At 51.4% G+C, this 20,384-nt stretch overlaps 2 protein-coding genes across 5 annotated transcripts; both read left to right on the top strand.

Annotated features, from left to right (window-relative positions):
- The first annotated feature begins 565 nt into the window (after positions 1 to 565).
- On the top strand, positions 566 to 4,993 carry GPANK1 (G-patch domain and ankyrin repeats 1). 4 transcript variants are annotated; one of them, XM_061560853.1, is made up of 3 exons: positions 566 to 1,173; positions 1,404 to 1,560; positions 2,881 to 4,993. In XM_061560853.1, the coding sequence occupies exon 3, from the start codon at positions 2,888 to 2,890 to the stop codon at positions 3,971 to 3,973; it is 1,086 nt and encodes a 361-aa protein (XP_061416837.1). In that variant the 5' UTR covers positions 566 to 1,173; positions 1,404 to 1,560; positions 2,881 to 2,887; the 3' UTR covers positions 3,974 to 4,993. The 4 variants fall into 4 exon arrangements, with proteins under 4 accessions (XP_061416837.1, XP_061416838.1, XP_061416839.1 ...); XM_061560854.1 differs by lacking the exon at positions 1,404 to 1,560; XM_061560855.1 differs by lacking the exon at positions 566 to 1,173 and having other exon boundaries at positions 1,189 to 1,502.
- A 1,610-nt stretch (positions 4,994 to 6,603) lies between these two features.
- Positions 6,604 to 18,070, top strand: CIAO3 (cytosolic iron-sulfur assembly component 3). Its single transcript, XM_061560826.1, has 11 exons — positions 6,604 to 6,855; positions 8,744 to 8,839; positions 9,713 to 9,856; positions 10,748 to 10,880; positions 12,618 to 12,752; positions 13,208 to 13,326; positions 14,424 to 14,553; positions 15,113 to 15,188; positions 15,904 to 16,044; positions 16,686 to 16,843; positions 16,931 to 18,070. The coding sequence occupies exons 1-11, from the start codon at positions 6,787 to 6,789 to the stop codon at positions 17,185 to 17,187; spliced, it is 1,458 nt and encodes a 485-aa protein (XP_061416810.1). The 5' UTR covers positions 6,604 to 6,786; the 3' UTR covers positions 17,188 to 18,070.
- Positions 18,071 to 20,384: the final 2,314 nt, after the last annotated feature.

Genomic DNA, 20,384 nt, shown 5'->3' with positions numbered 1-20,384 from the left:
AAATAAAATAAAATGTCTTTCTCCCTTGTGTTGGGATTTTGTAGGATGAACGTTGATATTTATGAGGGCACGGGGTGACCAATAAGGTCTGAATTGGTCTGTAATAAAGTCGACACTGATAAGGGGTTGACAGGTATGAAACCGTTTTCAATAAAGTTTGTAATGTTAGATTTTTCAGACGCGAGTGCGTGTTCTCGCGGCAGTGTAGCAGTGTTTTCACTCCAACATTAAATAAATGACCAGACATCCCAAACAGATCCAGAAAAAAACGAGACTCGGTGTGATTGCGTCAATATTTTGTTCAAGTTATACTGGTAGGAACCTCCTGGTTACACCAGCCCACAGGGGATTATTGTGTCCGTCCGTCGTGCAGGGAGGGGCTGGGTGGGGAGGGAGGGAAGGGCTGGGTGGGGGGGGGTGGTGCTGGGTGGGGAGGGGCTGGGTGGGGGGTGGGAGGGGTGGTGCTGGGTGGGGAGGGGCTGGGTGGGGGTGGGAGGGGTGGGGCTGGGTGGGGAGGGGCTGGTCACCCCGTGGTGCCCTTATAAAACTAAACGTGTAACCTACTCACGCCGGCTTGTGCCCGCCCTCACAGTCCGGCATATTTGCGGAATACACCACGCCGCCGTTGACCCTGCAGGCCATTGACCGAGCAACCCAACGTTCCTACCAGCTCCCTCCGCAGGAATGTGTTTTGAATTGCAAGAGTGCCTCGCTGCTCAATGGGGTGGCACTCTTATCCATTGGTCCTGAATTAATGTTGGGAAATTACACATTCCTATGACGGGAAACTTGTCAAGAACAACCACCGTTGAATTCAATCGCGATGAATTTTATCGCGTCCCGCAACGATCATGATCGCTGGGCCGTACCGCTGTTGTCAATAACCTAACGGTCATTGGTAGTTAAAACGACTCGGAATTACTTAGATAATTGAAAACAAGTGGATTGTTGAACATCCTCAGGCTAATGACAAGTGTTGGGCTCGAGACAAGACGGACGATCAGCGACGATAAATAACAGTGGCAGCCAAGAATTGGAACGTGTCCGAGAAGACGTCCACCGGGGGGGAGATGGAGCAAACAAAATCGGCACGGTGGATTATGAACGTAGCAGGAGAGAGAAGGCGATGGTTGTGGAGGCTTTCATGGAGCAGTGGATTGACCAAGACCGACGGTGAGTCTGGAATCTGGATGGGAATCCCCTGAACTCGGCTGACACCTGGCGGCCACAAGGCCCCAGATCCCACTCGCGGGCGATCGGGCGCGGGCCGCGTTCGCGACGTTTAATAAATCCGAATTGTTAATTAGATTACAGACAAACAAACAAAAACAACGCGCTCGTAATTATTCGATGTAAAGCGATTGACAATACGTTGATTCGTTCGTCGTTTCGTCGATTCATAGCGACGAAAAGGGGCCAGGGAGGTCTGGGGCCTGTGACTGCCGCGAGTTCCCCCCGAGACGGATAGCGACGCCGCCTGCCTCGACGTCGCCCGACCCCCGGCGAGAATCTAGGCAAGGGCGAGGCTTCAGACGCAGCGTCGGTCTCGTCTCGTCACGGGTAATTCCGGTTGTATTTTATACTTTTAAAAAAGAACAGACCCAACATCATCCCAATGCACAATTGTGCTGGATGTCTTGGGACTCGCAGAAGCGTTCGTGCATAAATGACAATTATCATGTAATAACTGCTTCTGTTATACAAAATAGTTGTCATTTTGTCAACCCCCTGAGGATAAAGAGTCAATTCTGATCCCAGGGAGTTTGTTATATTTTCAACTAATTAAAGGAAATTATTAAATTAACAAGGCCTCATTTCGTTTGTTTACAAATTCGTCGTTTACTGGAGCCGTCGTGTGAGGCCCTCGCTCTTAGTTTGAGGCTCGGGGTTTTCGGGCTTGAGCCACGGGTTAACTTTAACCCAGGTTATCTTACTCTTTCTTTCGGTAAAGTCACGTATGTATACAAAAAAATAAATCACGACGTTTCTTTTAAAACAGTCTGTCTCGGCAGCAGGACCATGCTTTCCCAACTGATGACAGACACGCTTGTGTTGTACCGAAAGAACCAAAGAGTATAGATTCCTGCAGTCACGAAAGCTTCAAATCCAGATTATCTTCCCGTGTAGTCTCGTGTTAGAAACGGGGTCCAGGGCTATTTTCAGAGGTAGCTTTAGCCCCGCCAGGAGGAAGGAACGCGCCTGCGAGGACGTCCACTGGGTAGATTGCTGCACAGCTGGAGGGCTTGCGAGGGATTGCAGCGGCTTGGGGATGCCTTCATCCAGCAGTGGATCGATCATGACTTTTCGACTTTGACCCGGTTTAACCTTAATGTATGTTGGGATTGTGCGAGGGTTGAGGTCATAAACCCCCCAGGGTTTACGCCACGCGCAGTTTAGCACCGTTCTAAAACAATTGAGCCGAATCAGAAAATCAGAAGCCAACTTGAGATATATATTCCTAACATCTGGCTGATCTAAAGAAAACTCCGTTGTCTAAATTAATCGCTCCACGTTTATTTTTTACAAAGTGGTATTAATGAAGATGGAGAAACGTCCACCGTCAGCATAGAGGTCAGCTATCCTGTTTTACATTTGCCCTGAAGATCTGTTCAGGTGGAGCAAATTTAACAAATCGGGGAAGTTAGTCTTGCCCAATTTTCACTCTTTCAAACTACAGGACATTTACTCTGATCGCTCTGGCATCCTGTTGAAGGCATGGGTGAACAATACTCTGTAATAAAAGCCCTGATCCACATGACTGCAGATAATAAGCACGTCAATCTGCTGTTATTTGCCTCTTTATTGATGATGAAAGGCATGAATCGGGCCCTACTTAATTACGTGTGTTTGCGTGTTCCTGTTGTCTTTTCTGTCGTCCAGGTGAGACATGGACAGGGTAAGGCTGATCGACTTCACTCCAGCCAGAGCAGCTACCGAGCGCTGGTGCGACGGTGAGGCACGGACAAGGGGCGAGAAGGAGACGCTCGTCCCACGCCAGGTCATCAGTGGCACCGAGGCCAGGAGCTTCTACGAGCACCTCCTGGCTGCAGACTCAGCACAGACAACACCTGCAGAGCTCCCGGAGAACAAACTGCGAAAACAGCAGAGGCGTGAGAGGAGGCGTGAGAGGAGGCGCGAAAAGGACCCACCGATAGGTGGGCAGCGAGACACCGACAGAGCAGTGACCCCAGCTGAGCGGCAGAGAGCCGGGCACCGGCTGCTCAAGTGCGCACAGCTCGGTGATGTAGAGGGCCAACGTCAGGTGCTGGCAGAGGGGCTCTGCGATGCCACCTTCAGGGACTCCTTTGGCTGGACGGCGCTCATGTGTGCAGCACACGCCGGGCACATCAATGCTGTGCGGATGCTGCTAGAGGAGGGCGGGGAGGAGCAGCAGCACGATGAGGCACTGAGGCTGGCGAGCGGGCAAGGCCATGAGCACGTGGAGGTCGCGCTGCGGGACTTGGCGGGGATCAAGGAGAGGGAGCGTGCTGAGCTGGAGCGCGCACAACAGGAGGCGGCTCGCAGACGGTGGTGTGAGATTTGCGCCGCCGAATGCTGCGACGCGCCCGGCTCGCGGCACGAGGCCAGCACCGTGCACCTGCTGAGCCGTGACGCACCGCTGCCGCCCACACACTACCACATCCCCGAGAGCAGCGTGGGCTTCCGGCTAATGCTGCGTGACGGCTGGGACAAGGAGACCGGCCTGGGCCCCGATGGGAAGGGCCGCAAGTTCCCCATTAAAACAGTGCTCAAGCGCGACCTTACTGGCCTGGGCTTCAAGCGCGACCTCCCAGCCCGCGTCACGCACTTCTCGGCGCACGACGAGGATGCTGTTCGCAGGGCCCAGGGGCCCCAGCCGCCTGTGAGCCGCATAGAGCGAGCGGCAACACTGGGCCGGCGGGCGGCGAGCAGGCAGGAGGCGCGGGCACGGGACTGGGAGAGAGATCTGCGGAGTTACATGAACACCGACTGATGAGGATGGCGAGCTGGTGTTTAATGAACATGGTGTGTGTGGAGAATGTCTGTGGACCCCGTAACAGTGGTGTAGTGGTTATTGTACTGCGCATACTTCACACACTGCCTGAGATTGATTCTTGTGCCATTTCATGCATGGAACGTGTTCTGAAAATGGCTTGGGCTTCAGCTAGGTCGCTATTATAGTAAAATAAATATCTCGGTTGTGAACAGCAATACTAGGGAGACAAAAGCAGCTGGTTTATATGGTGCTGGTAAACCAAATTCTGTATAGAAATAATACCTTTGTGTGCACTGTTGCTGTAATAGTTTCCCCCTAAACGTACTCCACCCTGATATTTGTCATTTTCATTTTTGATACAGCTTCTGTGCACAAATGGTTCTATAAATGTTCAGACCGCTCAGCTAAAATGTAAATTTGATTTCAAAATAACCCTTGTATTCCAGTATTTTTGTTGGGAATGATGCACATGTTGGGATCATTTGCTTTCAGCACACTAATGTTTTGACAGCGGTGCGCACTAATGTCGAACAGCAGGCCTTATGTGGCAAAATTCTCCAGCACATCAAACATTTCTTACAAAACTCTGTTATGGTGATTCCTAAAGCAGCCTGCGGTATATTTTGCCATGAGTACCCGTGTTGACGTTCATACAGATACAGAACGTTATTCAATGTGGAGACGAGTGAGGCCCGCGTGGTTTTGTAAGCACAGATGCTGGGAGATTGGGGCTGGCTTCGTGATGTGTGCAATCGTCTCTTTCAGCCAGTGACAACACCGTAGTTCATGTTGCCATCATGAAAGAGTCAACCAAGTCCTTTTTTAAAACGATTTCAGTGAGGGTCTGGAACAAAAACAAGGACAATCTTTTAATCACAATAGTAAATATATTATGTGCATGTTCCAATGCTGCTAAGATGAATTAACATGGTTTATCGGAACTCGGTGAGAACCGATTGAGACGGTGACCCAAATTATTGTTTGTGGAAACTGATGTTCTTGTTTTTTGGCAATAAAAATTCCAACTTTATAAATAAGTGGCTGTGTTATTTTTGTTACCCAAAACATTAATAAAGCTCATCATCACATAAGGGAGATGGAGGTAAAGATATCATAGGATGCATGTAAAGACACATGGCTGCTATCATTATAATTGCTGTAACCTGTATGAGTTATATTCATAATGTAGTGGTCAGTAATATAATATTTAAAATCACACTAAGCACTCTGAATGGCAGTTAATTTGTTCAATAGGACATCCCTTGTCTTGATAAGGTTGCCTTGTTAATTTAATAATTTCCTTTGATTAGTTGAAAATATAACCTCCCTGGGATCAGAATTGACTCTTTATCCTCAGGGGGTTGACAAAATGAGTCCCAAGGCATCCAGCACAATCGTGCATTGTGATGATGATGGGTCTGTTCTTTTTTGGAAGAATTTCCTCCCTCTGATGAATGAGACACCCTTAGGGACATATTTTGCTGTAGTCATTCTGAAGAAGAAAAAAAACCCAACATTACCACAGCATTTTTACCAAAAATCAAGACAAAATTGAAAACATTCACCAACGCATGAATTTTGCTATTAATGTGGCTTTCACTTGACTCCAGCCGTTAATATATTGTAATTAGACCGTGCTATGCAGCCCTCTCACGTTGGCCGTGTGTGGGCCGTCTGTTGGCATTATGAGCCCATTGGGCCCCGTATGGACTGTGGCAACTGTGTAATTATTTCGATTATTTGACTTGCTATACATTTCCACGTGATAAGCTACTTCGTTGAGCTATCATTTGTGGTCAGGTCGCTTCTGCAAAATAAGCGAATATCTTGTAAAAGCTCACAGCTGGTAAAAGAAAAATAATTTACTTTTATTATTTTAGTGATCTGCTTTGCCTCTAATGTCCGTTGCACTTCTATCATGTTGTTGCTATTGTTTGTTGGAACTTTCTGACCCCGTGCCACTACCGGACATCTGTGAGAGAGAGAAAAAAATTGCTTAACAGCTCATCGGATTCCTCCAATATAAAAACAGATTCTGATTCTGTCGTTCTCATGGGGGGGGGGCGTGGGATGGGGGGTGGTATGGGGGTGTGATGGGTGGGGCTGGGCTGGGCTGGGATGGGTGGGGGTGGGCTGGGGTTGGGATGGGTGGGATGGGTGAGGGTGGGCTGGGATGGGTGGGGTGGGGCTGGGATGGGTGGGGGTGGGATGGGTGGGGTGGGGGGATGGGTGGGGGTGGGGTTCGGATGGGTGGGGTGGGGCTGGGATCGGTGGGGGTGGGGCTGGGATGGGTGGGGTGGGGCTGGGATGGATGGGGGTGGGGCTGGGATGGGTGGGGGTGGGGTGGGATGGGTGGGGGTGGGCTGGGATGGGTGGGGCTGGGACGGGTGGGGGTGGGCTGGGACGGGTGGGGGTGGGCTGGGACGGGTGGGGGTGGGCTGGGACGGGTGGGGGTGGGCTGGGACGGGTGGGGTGGGGCTGGGACGGGTGGGGGTGGGCTGGGACGGGTGGGGTGGGGCTGGGACGGGTGGGGGTGGGCTGGGATGGGTGGGGTGCCCTGTGTGAGCTCTGCGTGTAGGCAATGTATCCGCCAGCAGAGGGCCTCAGTGAACTCGAAGTGGCTGCTGCTGGTGGTCATCAGAATCCGTGACGGCATCTGCCGGCGACCGAACGCACGGGCCCCGTTCGGAGTGAAGGACGGCAACCGGGAGACGCAGCCGACAGCGATCGGGGGGCACAGGGAGCGAGGGAGGTAGAGCAGGAGACACCAGCCAGGAGGGTGCCGGGCACCGAGGGCGGCGGGGGGACCCATGGCAGCTGCCGGGTGGAGTGGGGTGCTTCGACTCACGGACCTCGACGACTTCATCGCCCCGTCTCAGGTCGGAGCGAGGCACCCCGCAGACAAACCGCGGCAGTAAGATGCGGATAACGCCCGATGCATACATTGGAGAGTCAATTTAAACAAATAAGTGATATTTAAACTAACTTTTTTAAAACACGCTTTTATGAACTGTACCGTAGTGGTAATGGCAGAACTCCACGACCCCAGGAAGTGGCCCCGAAGCTTGCCACAACGTGGGCAATTAGACCCAAGCCGAAAGATAACATAAAAATAATATTCTTGGTTCTTTCGGTAAAGTCACGTAGAAGATAAGTAATAAAATAATACAAATATAAAACAATAAAAAAATTATTGCTGTGGATTTCACACCTGATTATGATTGATTGTGTTGCAGTCGAAACGTCGTGAGAATTTGTATTGTTTTATATTTGTATTATTTTATTATTTCCCTTCTACGTGACTTTACCGAAAGAACCAAGAATATGAATGCCTGCAGTCACGAAAGCTAAAAATAAAAATAAATGTTTAAAAATATTAATATTTTATGATACAATATTGTATTGTCATCAGTATGACATAAGTATACCAAGTTTGCAGTCGATACCACATTGGGAAGTGGATTAAAATTGAGTTACAAGATTTGAAGATACAACATCAACGACAACAACAACAGAGTGAGTTAAAAGAAAGCGTGTAATAAAGGGGACAGACGTCGTTATTGATGATAAGTTCATGATTTAGTCTGTGCCCCAATTCGATGGTTTGCACACTGTGTGCTGCAAGATAAGTAAGATTTTATTTGCAATTATTGAAGCAAAAAAAACCTAGGTAAGCCAAATATGAAAGCGAAAATGTCTTAAACTATTTTTTTGCGATGATTATATTGCATGACGCGGTTTTATAAGGTCGCCGTTCATTTTCATCGATGAACAAATTCACCAAAAAAACAAAAAACACGGTCACATTTCTCCCCCTCTAGGCCCTTTAGTGTTCGTAGACCCCGAGGCACATTGCCCACTGTGACCTATTGGATCATTAATTAGGGCCCTGCAAACTTGAGGCTTAGGAGGGAAGAGCGTGGAGGAGGAAGAGAGGTTTGGGACATCGGGAGGAAGAAGGGGACTTGGGTTTTCAACATCATGAGCGGCTCCCAAGCCTCGCGCAAATCACCTTGTTGTCTCACGCTCTCAGTGCTCTCAACACTCGCTGTCGTGATCAGATCTCCACACCACCTACCCCACCTTGCCCCCTCGTATCCCCTGATTGTCGCTGGCCAGTGTCAACTCGTACGGTTTATCCCGTATTCGTGTACAGGTAAATTGAGTTTTCAGGTCCAATTGAATTGTCAGGCTTATCTGCGGCACACAGCGCCCAAATCATCCAATTGGGGCACAGACTAAATAATGAACTTATAATAAATAACGATGTCTGTCGAGCGGCTGGACGAAGTACCGCGTGGAACAAGCGGAGTGACAGAGGTAGCAGTAACGTCGGGTTGGGGGGATAGCAGCAGTACCACCTTGTGATGGGACTTTGCAAGATGAACGTTGAGATTTATCAGGGCACGGGGTGACCAATAAGGTCTGAATTGGTCTGTGATAAGGTAGGTACCGGTAAGGGATTGACAGGTATGTTTTTGTGTAATTCGTAATTAATTGCAGTTACAGTGTGACTGTACTTTGAAATTTTGAGCGGACAATGTTTCTGTAATTATAATTGACCCCAGGTCCGATTTACGGTGCTGGAACCTCATCTCACGCCTCCCCTCATCAATATCACGCCCCTCTCATGCCTCCCCTCACCAATCTCAAGCTTCCAATTGCCAATTTCACACAGCTCTCACGCCTTCCCTCACCAATCTCATGCCTCCCCTCACCAATCTCGCACCTCACCTCACCAATGTCTCTCGTGCCGCTCACCGACAGGAGTGCGTGAAGCCCGTGGTGGTGGAGAAGACGCCGGGACGTGCCCTGGGGAAGATCACCGTGGAGCAGGATGGGGCCCTGATGGAGACGGACGAGGTGAGACCCATCTAAACTAATCACTAAACGACAGTAGATTCTCGATTATCCGTGTGCGCTTTATCGGATTTGCCAAAATTAATCATCTAAAAACAGTTTGCCATTGTTATTTTTTAAAATATTTATTACCAGTCACGTGCTTAAACCAAACAAATATGGGCTCTGGTTAATCCGAAATCCACGTGATCGCCTCTGCAGTACAGTAGTTGCATATCTTTACAACAGTGGGCATAGTGTACATTTTTTTTTTGGCGTGGCTCTGCTATCCGCTTTGAGTCTTCTGTGTCGGAGCAGGAAAGTGTTATCACTGAGCATGCGCATCGATTGGTCGATCGTTAGTATTTGTTCTCAATTTTCTTAACTTAAACATAATTCATACCTATATTAGTGGTTTTCGGTATAGAGATCCATGGAAAATGGATATTTTTGGATCAGCAATAATTTAGATTTATCCGCGGCCGTCCTCGCCGTCATTAGCGTGGATAATCGAGAGTCTACTGTATTTTTTATTTTACCAGGCCCACTGAGCTATATCGCTCTTTTTCAAAAGAGACCTGGCCACAAATGATCGCCCAATGAAGTGGCTTATCATGTGGAAATTTATAGCAGCCAAATACTCTAAATGTGGAGGGAAAAACCGGAGGACGCGGAGAAAAATCCACACGACCATGGAAAGAGAGACATGCAAACTCCAAATATACAAGGCGTCAGGGTCGGGATCAAACCTGTGACCTCCTGCGAGGGCCTTGCTCCCACGTTGTAATGTTTAGATCAATCCGTCAGCGAGCCGTTCTGGTCAACGACAAGAGCCGTTTGGTTCGTTCGAGTGGCACCATCTTCATTTTTATCCCGACGCCGGTCACGCCCACGCAGCATGGGACGACGCGGCCACTGCAGAAGGCGAGCATCACACTGGACGACTGCCTGGCGTGCAGCGGCTGCGTCACTACGGCCGAGAGCGTCCTCATCCAGCAGCAGAGCCACGTCGAGATGCTCCGCGTGCTCCGAGAAAACCAGGTGAGTTGTAGGTGAGAGGTGAGTGAGAGGCAAGGAGTGGGGTCATCTGCGAGATCCACCGGCCCTTGCTGCCTCGGGGTCTGACCACGTGCACCGCAACACCCAAAACAAAGATCCCCCGTATAGCCTTTAACAAACTGTTGGGGCGAGTGCTGTTAGCGAGCACCTATAAAGACCGACGCAGCACACGAAAGGGGTGGATGGCCAGCACCACGCCTGGCCGCCTTTATCTCCCTTAGTGATGATGTTTACACACACTGCACCCCAGTACTCATTCGAGGCAGAGTCGACCTTGGGGAGGCCCAGCACCGGTTCACATAATCGTCACTGGTGTTGGCCATGAGTGGGAATCGAACTCGGCTCGCCGCGCTTGTAGCGCAACGCGCTAACTGCTGCACTACCGCAACACCACTCGCGCAGTTCTCGGGGGCTCCCCACGGCAGGGCTTGCCATTAGCACCATGTGGGCAGTGGCTCCATTTTTCATACGAACAGATAATATCGGTCGTGGCGAAATGACAGATGTGTCTGGTCACGAGGACTGGAGTTGCGACACGCTGATGGGACACATTCATCAAGTTTCCCGAAAACCAAAACTCCTGCCTTTCCCGTTTCAACCCCACACGTAATCAGTTTGGACAGTGCCTATTTCACAATCATCGTATCTCCACTGCATTGACGCCATTGTCACAAATACCTATATGCCAGGATTCATGTCTCCGAAGTAAATCGCTTCTGCATGATCTTTATCCACGTTTTGTTCAATTAAAAGGTGGCAATCCCGCCGTGTGCTCATGTGTTTGCGTCTGCATGTGTGTGTGCGCGCGTGTGTGCGCGTGTGTGCGCGTGTGCGCGTGTGTGCGTGTGTGCGCGTGTGTGCGTGTGTGCACAGGCCCTTGGAGAGGCGTCTCGCCGCCTCGTGGTGGTCTCTGTTTCCCCACAGGCGCGCGCCTCCCTGGCCGTGCACTATGCCCTGGGCCTCCAGGAGACGGCCTCCCGCCTCACCGGGGCCCTCAAGGCGCTGGGTACTCAAACGCACAATGCTTGCCAATCACCTCGGCTTCGTAGTGATGTCTTATTTTAAAAGTTTGTTTCACATTGACTGCCTCGTGCCCTCCTAGGTTTTTTGCATGCCCCCTCCCCCACCTCCCACTTTTAATAAGATCACGGCTACAGGGTTGATGAGCTGGAGAATGGTCTGAGGAAGGAGATATCACAGAACTCCTCCTGAGCTCCAATCGCGTTACCTCTTGTCTGCATTTCGAGCACCGCACTATCCCACGTACCCTGGTGGAGAGAAGTTCATCACATGGCAGTCAATTCCTTTACACCGAGTAATAAGTACAGGCGAAATCCTGTCTCCGAGGTTCAAGGTCCAGTTATCTGGGGTTTCGGTTATCCGAGATGAGCGACGCACAGCTCACTTTTCCAATTGTCCGGCCGCCGGAGTTAGACGAGTAAGAACTCCAATTATCCAGGTTTATCCGGGGTCCAAAACCAAGGTAACCAAGTGAAACCCCGGATAGCTACTACGGATAACTGGATCCGGGGTAGGTGTTCCACACATTATCCCGGATAACCAGAGTTCTGCTGTGTGTGTGAATACACAACAATTTGTTGAAAACGTTTATCTGCGTCGTAGGCAAGAGATTTTGTCTTGCATACATTATTCTTTAAATATTTATTTGCGCTTAATTTTAACACTCGTCGCTTTTTTATTTATTGTAATTTTGTACCGATCTGTAGTCGCGTTGTACATTTGATCCTTATGGCGGTACCCCGGGGTACCAATAATACAAAAAGGCCGAGGCAATACATATGTTACTTCTGGGACACTATTTTTTCCAGGGGTGTACTTAACTCTGCGACTGGGGTACCAATCAATCCGAAATCAGTGCTACTCCGTGATGTCGAAACCCAGCGAGGACGATCGCACTGAAACCCTGAACGCTCGTACGCACCGTAGTGGTGCATCGTGTACAGCTCGTCGAGATGAGTCGATTGCCGCATCGCCGACCATCAACAGACTAACAACGACTGCATCACGAACATTGTGCGAGAGCCAGGGTACTATGGTACCTCGGGGTACTATGGTACCTCGGGGTACCGCCATGAAGTTCATTTGTTCTTCCGTCTGCATCCCGAGTTTCACCTGCAAAAAGAGAGATGCTCGTCTTATTGGCATCTTGCCCCATTATCCCCAAAAGTTCACCGATTAGAGAGGCTGAGCCCTGCTTGGGGCAGTTGGTTCACCACCTGACCTCTAATCATAGCCCTGGTCTTGCTCGTGTGACGCGGTGACCTCGCGCACCGTTCGGCGTAAGGCGACGAGGTTTACATCGTTTGGCTGACCCTGGCAATGGATTTCGTTTTGAAACTGCGGGCGCGGCAAGGTCGGGTTTCCAGCCCTCACCCGAACGCCGACCCAAGCCAGAAGCCCGCACCGGATAAGCGGTCGGTTCTTTCATCGGGAGTGTTAATTAGGTGATGAGGTGATGACTTCACTAACATATGCATCCCTCGGTCGTGCGTTTCCAAGGAAACGTTAAATAATATTTTATGTTATAAGAGGCTGGGCAGCTGACAAAAAGCTGCGGCTGGTGTGTCCGCATGCGAGTGCCGTGTCAGCACCCGCTCACCTCCAGTATTCAAAGCGAGGACTCCCGGGGGGGATGGGGAGTGGGGTCACAGCAGCAATCGTCACCGAGACCCTGCATCGTCTCCCGCCCCCCCCTCGCCCCCCTACATCCTCCTGCCGGTAGGCGTCCACCGTGTGTACGACACGACGTTCTCGCGTGACTTCAGCCTCCTGGAGAGTGGCCGCGAGTTTGTGGAGCGGTTTCGTCGCCGCGGCAGCGACCCCGCAGCGCTGCCCATGCTCGCGTCCGCCTGCCCAGGTGCGCTCCTGCCCTTGCCCTGCCCTCACGGCTCCGAGGCCTCCCCTGCCCCGCGCTCCCTATTGCTCCACCAGCTCTGCTGCCCTCTTACCGCAATGCCTCCTCGTCTCTCCTGACAACAGCTAACTCACAGCCTCAACTTGCTTTTGTCTTCCATTTTAAACAAGTCTAGATAGTATGTAAATATATTTGTTTTATCATTGTTTAGAATGTTATATTGAGTATTAATGTGATAGCGCTTTGAGTGGCAGATTTATGCTAGAAAGGCGCCACATATGTTAACAAAAACAAAATTGGCTTGACCTGACCACTTTGTCGACACTGTCCCCTTACTCTCCCCCTCTTTGGCTGTGAACAATCCACGTTGTAACATGTACCGATGAGGGTGCGATATCACGAGCTATACATTGCAATGGAGGGTGTCCTATCGTGGGGTACGCGTTCCCTTGCCACAGGGTGGATTTGCTATGCAGAGAAGACGCTGGGTTCGACGGTGTTACCATTCATCAGCACTGTGCGGTCACCACAGCAGGTCATGGGCTCCCTCGTCAAGGACCATATTGCCCGGCAGCAAGTGAGGCTGCGCTACAAACAACGGACACACGGGGACACAGGGACATAAACTAAACTAAAACTATTTTTTTTATTTTACCGGGCAAGGCCCACTGAGCTAAATACAGACAAACCTTGTTATTTCGGTATTTGAGAATTCGTAATTGGGGATAATTTTGCACGGCTGCGCTTTCGGCATATACTCTATGTTAGTAATTCGCCATGAGCCGAATTGCCGTACCAAATGGTCCAATTTTGGCACGCACGTGCAGTGATGCCGCGCGCCACGACCAAAACAACGACTCGGTCTGGTGGCGGCGCGCGTGGTGAGTGTGGTGAGTGTGGTGAGTGTGGTGAGTGTGGTGAGTGTGGTGAGTGTGGTGAGCGTCGGTGCAGACCCGTCGCTTTAGGCTGTACCTTGTTTGTGCAATTTGTGCAAGCCAACCCTTGCACAGATTGTATTGGGGCAGGAGGCACTGGGGAGTACCGTTGTACATAATTCGGAATATTGGATAATTCGGCAACGCCAGAGCCCCATATGTGTCGAATTAACCAGGGTCTACTGGAGCACTTTTTCAGAAGCGACCTGGCCACGAATGATAGCTCAACGAGGTGGCTTATCATGTGGAAATTTAAAGCAACCAAATACTCCAACCGCATGTTTCTAAATGTGGAGGGATAAACCAGAGGACCCTGACAAAAATCCACGCGACCACGGGGAAAACATGCAAACTCCGCACCTCCGATTAGCATGGTTGGCTATGTACAGCGCGAAAGAAGTTCAACATACATCCATACAAACTCCAAATACACAGGCGTTGGGGTCGGGATCGAACCCACGATCTTCTGTATACCAGGCGAGATAGTTAACATCTCACAACCGCGATGCCCGTAGGGTCATGGGGATATGTGGTCATGGGGACACTGACAAGGAGACGTGGGAACACAGAGACACAGGGTTATGCCGACACAGAGCGTTCTGTGCATGTTGTGTTGTCATGTATGTTGTTTTGCTTGTGTGTTTGCATGTTGTGTATTCTCGTGCATGTTGTGTGTTTGATTGTTGTATATTGTCGTGCGCGTTGTGTGTTTGTGTGGCGTGCGTTGTGGTGGCGGCAGGGCTGTACACCTGGTCACGTGTACCATGTGACCGTGATGCCGTGCTACGACAAGAAGCTGGAGGCGTCGCGCGAGGACTTCCACCTGCGGGAGTTCGACACCAGGGAGGTCGACTGCGTCATCACGTCCGGTAGGGATGACCCCCAACCTCTAACCACTTTCCCCTTCCTTCTCACTCCCTAACCGCTCGCACCTCACCCCCTAACCCCTCGCACCTCACTCCCTAACCCCTTGCCTCTCATCCCCTAACCCCTTGCCTCTCACTCCCTAACCCCTCGCACCTCACCCCCTAACTCCTTGCCTCTCACCTCTAATCACCTCGATCTTTTTCCCCCCGAAGTCAAGACCTCTTACCCCACTGACTGATGGTGATGATGCGTGTGACCTCTTACACCACTGACTGATGGTGATGATGCGTGTGCGAGCACATGTTGCATGTCTGACTGAACATCGGTGGCGATTGATTTCACACCCGGGCCTGTGCCTCACCTAGGTCGACTCAGCCTTAAATAATTGAGTGCCTGTTAAGGTGCGTAAACATTATCGACAAAGGCGGTCGGGCGTGGTGCTGGCCGCCACACCACCTCCTCGTGTTCCGTGCCGGCCTTCATAGGTGCTCGCCAACAGTACTTGCCCCAACAGTCTGTTAACGCTACAGCGGGCACCCTTTCTCTTTGGCGTCGTTGCAGAGGAGGTGGTGCGTTTGCTGGAGGATGAGGTGGGAGTCTCTCTGCGTGAAGCCGAACCCGCGCCTCTAGACACGGAGTGAGTGTTGGGTTCTCTTGCAGCCAACGTATACACACAGTACACCTACACACATGGACAAAGATCCCCAGTCTAGCCTTTAACAAACTGCTTGGGCAAGTGCTGTTCACGAGCACCACCTATGAAGGGCAGCACAGAACAGGAGGGGGTGGAAAGCCAGCACCATGCCCAGCTGCCTTTGTCTCCCCAGTGCTGATGTTTACACACCACACCAGGTTACTCAGCTAAGGCTGAGTCAACCTCGGAGAAGATATTCGCTGCCTCTGTTATTAGTCATGAGCGGGAATCGGATCGCCGGGTTAATAGCGCACTGCGCTTACTGCTGCACCACCGCTCACCAGGTGTAGGTACATACGTGTACATAGACATGTGCGGAGCGGTCATGCAGCGGTTAGTGTGCTGCGCTACGAACCCAGCTACTCGAGTTCGATTCCTGCTCACGGCCAACACCAGTGATGATTATCTGAACTGGTCTTGGGCCTCCCCTAGGTGGACTCAGCCTCAAATGCGTACCTGGTGCGATGTGTTAACATCGCCATTGGGGAGATATGCGTGCGGGCGTGGTGCTGGCCAGCCACCCCTTGTGCCGTGCCAGCCTTCATAGGTCCTCGCAACGGCACTTGCCTCAACAGTCTGTTACAGGCTATACGGGGGGATCTTTGTCTTTATCTTTGTTGACGTGTACGTGCGTCCGTGCGTGTGCACGTCCGTGTAGGCTGAGCCTCGTGGATGAGGGAGGGGCCGTGCTGGGCCACGATGGGGGAGGCTCGGGGGGCTACCTGGAGCACGTGTTCCGCCACGCCGCCCAGGAGCTGTTCGGAGAAACCGTCACCGACATCACCTACAGGACCCTGCGGTGAGCGCGTGTTCGTGCGCGTGTGTCGATGTATTTGTGTCTCCGTGCGTGCGTATGTTCTGAGGAGTGGTGTTGCAATGGTTAGCACGCTGTGCTACGAACCCAGCAATCCGAGTTCCATCTCCGCTCATGGGCAACACCAGTGACAATATTTGAACTAGCTCTGGCCCCTCCCGTAGGTCGACTCGGCCTCAAATGAGTATCTGGTGTGGTGTGTAAACATCAGCACTGGGGAGACAAAGGCAGCCAAGCGTGGTATTGCCCACTCACCAGGCCATGCCGGTCTTCAGAGCTGTTGTTCTCAACAGCTCTTGTCCCCAACAGTCTATTCAAGGCTACATTAGGGATCTTTGTCTTATTGTGTGCGTCCGCATGTACGTCTGTGTATGTGCACGTGTGCTTACCCAAGTACGTCACTATCATTAAGTCACAATTCATTATTGTTGTTGTTGTCTATGCTTGTGTCTTGACAACGGTGAGTGTGTGTACGTGTCTACGTGTGTGTGTGTGTAGATATTTGTGCGTGTCTGTTTGTACACGTCTGACTCCACGCTCAGGTCTCCTGACTCCACACTCGTGCATCCCCACTGGTCACTCGTCTCTCTCCTGACCCGCTTCGTGACCCCTCACCTGCGGTACAGGAACAAGGATCTGCGGGAGGTGCTTCTGGAGAGCGACGGCCGTGTCCTCCTCCGTTTCGCCGCCGCCTATGGCTTCCGCAACATCCAGAACCTGGTGCAGCGGCTCAAACGCGCCAAGTCCCCCTACGACTACGTCGAGGTCATGGCCTGCCCCTCTGGTACGACTCCCGAACTCTCGCCCCTCACCTTCTGGCCTCTCACCCTAACCTTCACGTTGACCTCTGACCTCGGCTGCCCCCTTGCAGGCTGCTTGAACGGCGGGGGCCAGGTGCGCACGAAGGGGGTACAGGCCGGTGGGGTGGCGGCGGAGGAGCTGCTGCGGCGCGTGGAAGAGGCGTACGCCAGCGCCGCGCCTGTGCCGCCGGGTTCCGGCGACGGCGCCGTCACGAGACTCTACCGCGAGTGGCTGGGGGACGAGGGCAGCGAGCGCGCCAAGGCGGCGCTGCACACATCCTACCATGCTCTCGAGAAGCCGGCCAGCTCGCTCAACCTCAAGTGGTAGCCAGCGTGGTCGCGCGCCCGCCTGCCCACCCGCCCGCCCGCCTGCCCGCCCACCCGCCTGCCCGCCTGCCCGCCAATCGCTAATTCGAATGACTTGCTCATTCATTCGTTTTCAGACACCGGGGCTGGTGTCCGCTCGATGGTGATCTGTCGACCGGCTGCTGCTGCTGCTTGTCAAGAGCTCGGCACCGTGTGTGCCTGTGAACTCGCGAGTGCCAGGTAGGCCTCGAGTCTCTATGGTGGGGTGCGAGTCACCCTTGAACTTTGTTACACGAACTGCAGATGCCACTGCGCGTGATGCTGTGTCGAGCACCACGTGCAGTGGCGTCTGCGCCGTGTTGGGTAGCTGAGTGACACTGGTAGGTCGGGGGTGAGGGTGGTTGTGGGGAGCGGCGTTACGGCTCACAGTGACGGAAGGAGGTGGACCGGCGTAAGCGAGCGGCTTGTGAGCTGAATGAAACCGTTTAGTGACGGCTGAAATGTAAATATGAATGCATCTTTAGTACAGTCTAATTTTCGAATCTATATACGCGCACGAAATTGCTATTCCTGGTACTTTACGGTGTACAATAAAGATTGGAGGCCAGCGTGCGACTGTACACGATTTTGAATTTCTTCGCACATCGATTCACAAGGACATGTTTTAATTTCATGCAAACATCGAACGTGTCACCACATTGTGATTATTGCGCTTGTTAAACAAGGAAAGGCTGACAGTGTTTCAAAGCATTGGCTGGAACAACCATCCCAATGCAGGAACCCAGAGCTCCCCTCAGCCCTTTTGCGCTTCTGCGACCGTCTGGAATGTTCTCCCGATATTAGGAAGCCACTGGAGCTGTGAACTTTTAAATCATCCAGATTGAAAACTAATTTCTTTAGAACTGCGTTTTGTGTTTAGTTTGTTGTCCTTCCCCCTTACCTCTGATTAGCACGGTTGGCTACGTACGGTGCGAAAGAAGTTCAACATACAGCCCAGGCGACTTGGAATTGAGCCAAATTCTGTGGCGTTTTGAGGCACAGTTTGCGTGATCGTCGCCGCGTATCAACGTCAATCGCAGTCATCCTAAGAACCCAGGTGTAACAACCCAGATGGAGTTAAGATGATTGTGTGATTGTCGTTGATACGTATGTATGTTGCACTTCTTTTGCACCATATGCAAGCCAACCGTGCCAATCGGAGGTGCGGGGGAAGGGCACCAAAGTCAACACAAAAAGCAGTTCTGAAGATAGGGGCCGTCCATAAATGGCGTCACGCACCTGGGGGGGGGGGGGTCAGACATTTGTGGCGATGTGTGACGAGAGGGGGGCGGGTGAGAAATGTGACATCAAAATGCGCAACTTTAAATAAATATAGACAACACGTTCTACTTAATGAAATAGACTTTTTAATAACTGTTTTCTCCTACAACATCAAAGTGCAGCGCCACATTAAATACGCACGACAATGACAATAGTTTAAAGCGATTTTAAGCATGTTTAAAAAAAAATGAGGTGGGGGGGGTCTGACTTTTTGTGACGTCGTGTGACGAAGCGGGGGGGGGGGTCAAAAATCGTTCAAAATCGAGTGACTTTCGCGCATCCTAACCTCGCAGCCTCGGGAACCCGCACAGAGCAACCAGGCGAGGGCGCTCCACGCAGATTCAACTCCACACTGAAGCCGCCGGGCTCAAGGAGCCGCTCGGTTCGCCACGAGGCTGTGGTGGAGGTTTACTCAGGGTTCGGGGTATTCCCCGGTTGGACTCCGGGTGTGAGCGTCCCGCGGTGGTCGTGAGCGAGAGTTGACCTCCCCGTGGGTCAGTGGAAGCCACTGACGGGGGTGAGAGTTCAGGTGCAGGAACCCTGAACCCTGGACCCAGGGACACCTGGACCCGAGACCCGGGGATCCTGCCTCTGGGGACCTTCCTCCTCTCCAGGACATCTTCCTGCTTATAGAGGCACGCACGTTCATACGTCCGCATCATAGGCACATCAACGTGATGTGTATTGTTCGCTCCTCGCTGTGGGTGGGATTGGAATCCCAGACACTTTGCGTTGCTGGCCTCTCGCTGAGCCCACTGCGTTTCTCCAGACTCAGCAGAGGGCATCATGCGATGTCACGATTGCAACTGCACGCACGGAGCTCTTCAAGAGCGTGCGGTTTAGTGGTCTAACATCATCATGCAATACATAATACAAAAATTGTAAAAGCTGGATTTGAACCTTGGACGTGTGCCTAAGGTGTTACCACTGCATCACGCAAGCACGTGGTTGCCGTGAAAATCTTCTAGTTATTAAGCGATTGTCAATGCGAGCATTGACATGTCATACTTTCGATTTAGAACAAAATTAACGAATTGCTCGTCTCGGCATAATGATTGATCTTATTTAAAAAGGAACATCATGTCAGATTTGAACGCATGTCTCTGGGACTCAAGCCCAGCAGCAATCCCACACAGCCACCCTGCCTATGGCAGTAGGAGGGATCGATACACGGTAAAATAAATATAAAACAATTAACCAAAGGCTGCATCAGGGTCAACACGCAACCAACAGCGGTACACTGACGTCTTCATCTGGCCGCGGTGGCGAGATGTGAACTCCCTCGCCTGGTATGAAGGAGGCCGTGGGTTTGATCCAGACCCTGGCGCTTGTATATTTGGAGTTTGCATATTCTCCACGTGGTCGCGTGGATTTTTTTCCAGGTCCTCCGGTTTTTTCCATCCACATTTAGAATCAACGTGCGCTTAGACTATTTGTCTACTGCTAAAATGTCCACGTGATAAACCACTTCGTTGGGCTCTCATTTGTGATTGCCAGGTCGGTTCTGAAAAATAGCTAAGTAGCACAGTGGGGCCTTACCTGGTAAAATACATGTTATTAGAATATGAAACCCTAAACCTCTCTACTCTACTTACACCTGTCAACGACGTTTGGAGACCGACACGTTTGTGTGCATATCAGAGAGCTTTTAAAAAAATGATATACGAGCGTTCAACGTCAATGTCAAAACATCCGACGTTACCCACGCCTCGATATTTTCGTTGCCAGAGCGAACTGCGGGCCCTTCTCCCGTGTGGCTCCTCCACCTGAGGGGGAACCAACCCCCTTCTCACCAGCCACGTCCATGACTCGGTTGGGGGGGGGGGGGGTCACTGTCGTTGTTCTTCAGTCCCAACTGAAAACAAACTCACTCCGATTACCATCGCTCGTGGTATACGA

Source organism: Lethenteron reissneri, chromosome 26, assembly GCF_015708825.2.
Source record: "Lethenteron reissneri isolate LAM-NWPU_2019-01 chromosome 26, ASM1570882v1, whole genome shotgun sequence".
NCBI lineage: Eukaryota > Metazoa > Chordata > Hyperoartia > Petromyzontiformes > Petromyzontidae > Lethenteron > Lethenteron reissneri.
This window is presented reverse-complemented; position numbering and strand designations above follow the sequence as displayed.

Excerpts from the sequence above, each read along its gene's own strand:
- GPANK1 (XM_061560854.1), top strand. The coding sequence starts at position 2,888 with ATGGACAGGGTAAGGCTGATCGACTTCACTCCAGCCAGAGCAGCTACC.
- CIAO3 (XM_061560826.1), top strand. The coding sequence starts at position 6,787 with ATGGCAGCTGCCGGGTGGAGTGGGGTGCTTCGACTCACGGACCTCGAC. Across the intron at positions 16,045-16,685 it reads ATCACCTACAGGACCCTGCG|GAACAAGGATCTGCGGGAGG; the intron begins GTGAGCGCGTGT and ends CCTGCGGTACAG. Across the intron at positions 16,844-16,930 it reads GGTCATGGCCTGCCCCTCTG|GCTGCTTGAACGGCGGGGGC; the intron begins GTACGACTCCCG and ends GCCCCCTTGCAG.